A 3,700-nucleotide genomic window follows, 5' to 3' on the forward strand; every position below is an offset into this window, starting at 1 on the left:
TACAGTGTATGGATTGGTGGCTCTATCTTGTCATCCCTCACCACTTTTCAGACAATGTGGATCAAGAAGAGTGAGTACGACGAGGCTGGCCCAGGCATCGTACACAATAAGTGTTTTTAGATCTTTGTTTGCTTTTTCTTGGCACCTGTTTTTTTTAAAATCAGGGGACTTCTTAAGTTTTGCCAGAAACATTTTTAATATTACGATTTTTCATATTATTATTTTTATTCCCGAATTGGGTATTGGTAGAGCATTCTTTTATTGATGCATGCATGCATGCATGTGTTTTTTTTTTTTCTTTCGTCTTCGATTATTGTGAGTTAATCAGACTCGATGATATAAACGAGTATAGTTTTTTTTTTTTTACCTTCTTCATGTGTTACTTGTCTTAATAAATTACTGGACATAATCTTTCTTTTATTTGCTTTTTTTTTTTAATTGGGTGTTATAGATGGAAGGTCGACGTTCTAACGATTATTGCACCGAAATGTCGGTGGAAACTCAAGGTGCAACAGATGAGGTTAGCGCGACTCAGCAGGTTCATCATACTAACACGAAAGATGTGCCCCCAGTTTCTGCGTTTCATCTTCTTGAAAAACTGAAGGCCGTCATAAACGAAGTGGTATTATCTTTAGAGAACCCTGCAAGTGCTCTCTCTGTAGATGATTGTATCAGCGTTACAGAGGAAGGCCTACGAGCCCTCAAAACTGTCAAAGTGGATCGACGGATTGAGTGCCGAAGGCAGCTGAACCTGAACTCCACCCGTCTGAGCGGGCACTCTCCAACAAACCGTGCGGAAGAGGAGGGTGATCACGGGGAGGGCGTAGATGCTTTTGTGCCGGCGAAGAACCAGCAGCTGCACTCCCCTAAGAGCAAGAAGGTCTCCCCCAAGCGTATGGAGAGTGATCACCACCACCATGATGAGTTGGAGGCGGCACGACACGCCTCGGCCCTTCGCAGCGAAGAGCGGCAGCGAAAAGCGGAGGAGCGCCGGCTGGAGAAGTTGCAGGAGATGCGGTCCAAGTTGGTGGCCGCGGGGGAGCGGAGTGTGTTGGCGAAGCAGCGCCGCACACAAGCAGAAGAGCGGTTGAGGAATGATGCGATGGAGCGGCAGGAGAATGGACTTCGTCGCGTAGAGGAGGCTCGAGAACAGACAAAGGAACGCGCCAGGAGAGGATACTCACGTGTTGAAGAGGTTCGTTTAAGTTGTGAATTACGACAGCAAACAAAAGCACTTCTGCTAGATCGCAGGATGTCTGAGGTGGAACATAACTTGGAACAGAAGCGGGAAGAACTTCAACGAATGGCGCAGGAACGAAATGAGGCTATGTTGGCTGCAGCTGAGCGACGACGCAACATCAGTCAAGAACGTATTGAACGACAACAGCAGCGAGAGCAGCAACGTCGTGATAATTTAAAACGTCTTGAGGAACAGAAAAAAATAGAAAAGGATATGAAAGAGCATAAAGCTGAGGAATGGGAAAAGAAGGTTCAGCAACGACAGCGAGATGTATGCGCTGAGGCTGAAGCTCGAAGTCGAAAGGTTGAAGAACGTATTCAACAAAGTGCACAATTACGAGAAGAAAAACGGGAAATGATGAGACAAAAATTAGGAAAACAGGAACAAAAAATTAAAGAAGTTAGACAACGAAAAGAACGTGACACTGATACGAAACCAACTATTCAGGATCTTATGCCTGTAATTCCACAACAAGAAGAAGAACAGCTAGCCCAAAAACTAGCAAAAGTGGTTGCTGTAACTGCGCGACAAGGAAAAACGTTTATGGAAAACTATCAAAAGGAAAGCACTGTGAGTGCTAAGGATTTAAATCGAAGTAAATTAAGATCTATTATTAGTCGTCTTGGAACCAATACATCACCCGCTTCTTTGGCCCAGTGTCGTCAGCCACTTCATGACCTACTTGGTACAATGGATTTGGCAGATATTGATCATGAATATGTACGATACTTCAATGCTTATGAAAGTTTTATTCGTGTTATGATGGATTCGCGCCGTGCTAATGATATGGCTACTTTCCGTTTGGCATACAACGCGTTACTGCGTTTTCTCTCAGATAGTAAAGAAGGGAAACAACATGTGTTAACATATGTAAGATCTGGAAATTTAGCACCTCTTTTAATCTGTATTCGAGAAGAAATAAAAGGTTTAAAACGTCAAACTCATTCAGCACCTCTTGCTGCCTCATTGGGAATCTTACAATTATGTTTTGAACGTATTTCAATTGATGCTCAAACGAATGCCAAACTTATTCCTGTAAGAGATCAACTGTTAGCAGATTTTGATGCTGCTAGCATTGAAAAGTATTGTATTGCTGTAACTCAGGCTTCTACAGAAGAACAAGATCTTGAAGTTGTTTACAGTGCAACTCGTCTCTTATATTCACAAGTATGTATTTTGAGTAGAAGGAAAGGTGATTGCCCAACTACTTGGTTTAAACAAGTTACTTGTGCATTCTTTACACTTCTTCAAAATATATTAACCCCTGACGGTAGTCCTTTAACCGAAATGAGTCCATTGCTCAGTGCACGTCGAGTTATTATTATTTTTATTGTTTTTCGCGTTTTGAACTGTCTTGCGAGATGGCAACTAGAAATATTACAGGAACTAATGCATGGAACTTCTAGTGATAAGGGATTGGGAGTTTTTGTGGATCCAAAGGCTGAACCATCAAAGACACCAGGTGTAATTACACAAATGGAGATGTTTCATGTACTCTGTGGATTTTTTACCTATGTACAAGCTCACACAGATATGCTTGAAAATATTCAAGGAGAGGTAATTACAGGAGATGGTGTTCGTGGTTCTTTTGAAGAAGCATTAAAGTTTGGTATTACATTATCACAAATTCCACCACTTCCTGGACCTCAAAATATAAATAGCCCCAATTCTGGAACGCCCATTACATCAGCACGTCCACAATACCATTTGCGTGCTGCACTTCATGAATGCCTTCTTTTTATTGGTTACCTTTGTATACAAGATAAACCAATTCAAAGTATGTTTTCCTGGGGTAAGGGTAAATCTTTGTTTTCTAGAATTTTATCTGCTTTACCATTCCAGTATTTTATTTCCGCTCGTCATATTTTATTTCCCACTTTATTGGCAATTCTTGTGGATTCCTCAGATAATTTGGCACTTGCGAAAAGAGAGATGGATATTAAACCATTACTGACATTCATAGAGGAGGAGTATCAAGCACTCCCTAAAAGGGCGAAAATCTACGCTTTACAGCGTCATGCAGAACTTCATCCCGTAGCTGTAAAAGAAAAGGTTTCTCAACCCGTACGTTGGGTTGATCTTCTTGACGGAGATGATGATGATTTCTTTCTTAATAATAAACGTGATGCACAGCCTACTGTGCGGGCACCAACTGTTCACCCTCTCGCAACTGTTGAAAAAGAGAGACTGTACAAATTACTAAAAAATCCCGGGATAACTTCTTCGGGATATTTTAAGGTTGAACGACGTTTTCCTATAGCTCTTTGGCCATCTGTAATGGAGCAGTTGACAGAAGCTGTAAAGGAAAGTAATAATGTTGAATAGATGAAGAGAAGGTTGTATTCAGAGTTGATTAAGATACTATGCTACTCTAGGTGTTTAACTTTGTACGTAGATAAAGAAAAATATCATCTGGTGTAAAGGAGAGATACACATCAAAGCAAACGTGAAAACGAAAAA

General features: G+C 41.2%; 1 protein-coding gene across 1 annotated transcript; it reads left to right on the forward strand.

The window, feature by feature from the left end:
• Positions 1 to 451: 451 nt before the first annotated feature.
• On the forward strand, positions 452 to 3,565 carry TM35_000351090 (uncharacterized protein; the record flags this gene model as incomplete). Its single annotated transcript, XM_029029162.1, has 1 exon — positions 452 to 3,565. One exon carries the CDS (start codon positions 452 to 454, stop codon positions 3,563 to 3,565), a length of 3,114 nt encoding a protein of 1,037 aa, XP_028879431.1.
• Between the last annotated feature and the right edge of the window lie 135 nt (positions 3,566 to 3,700).

Source organism: Trypanosoma theileri (genome assembly GCF_002087225.1).
Source record: "Trypanosoma theileri isolate Edinburgh chromosome Unknown TM35_Tth_35_V1, whole genome shotgun sequence".
NCBI lineage: Eukaryota > Euglenozoa > Kinetoplastea > Trypanosomatida > Trypanosomatidae > Trypanosoma > Trypanosoma theileri.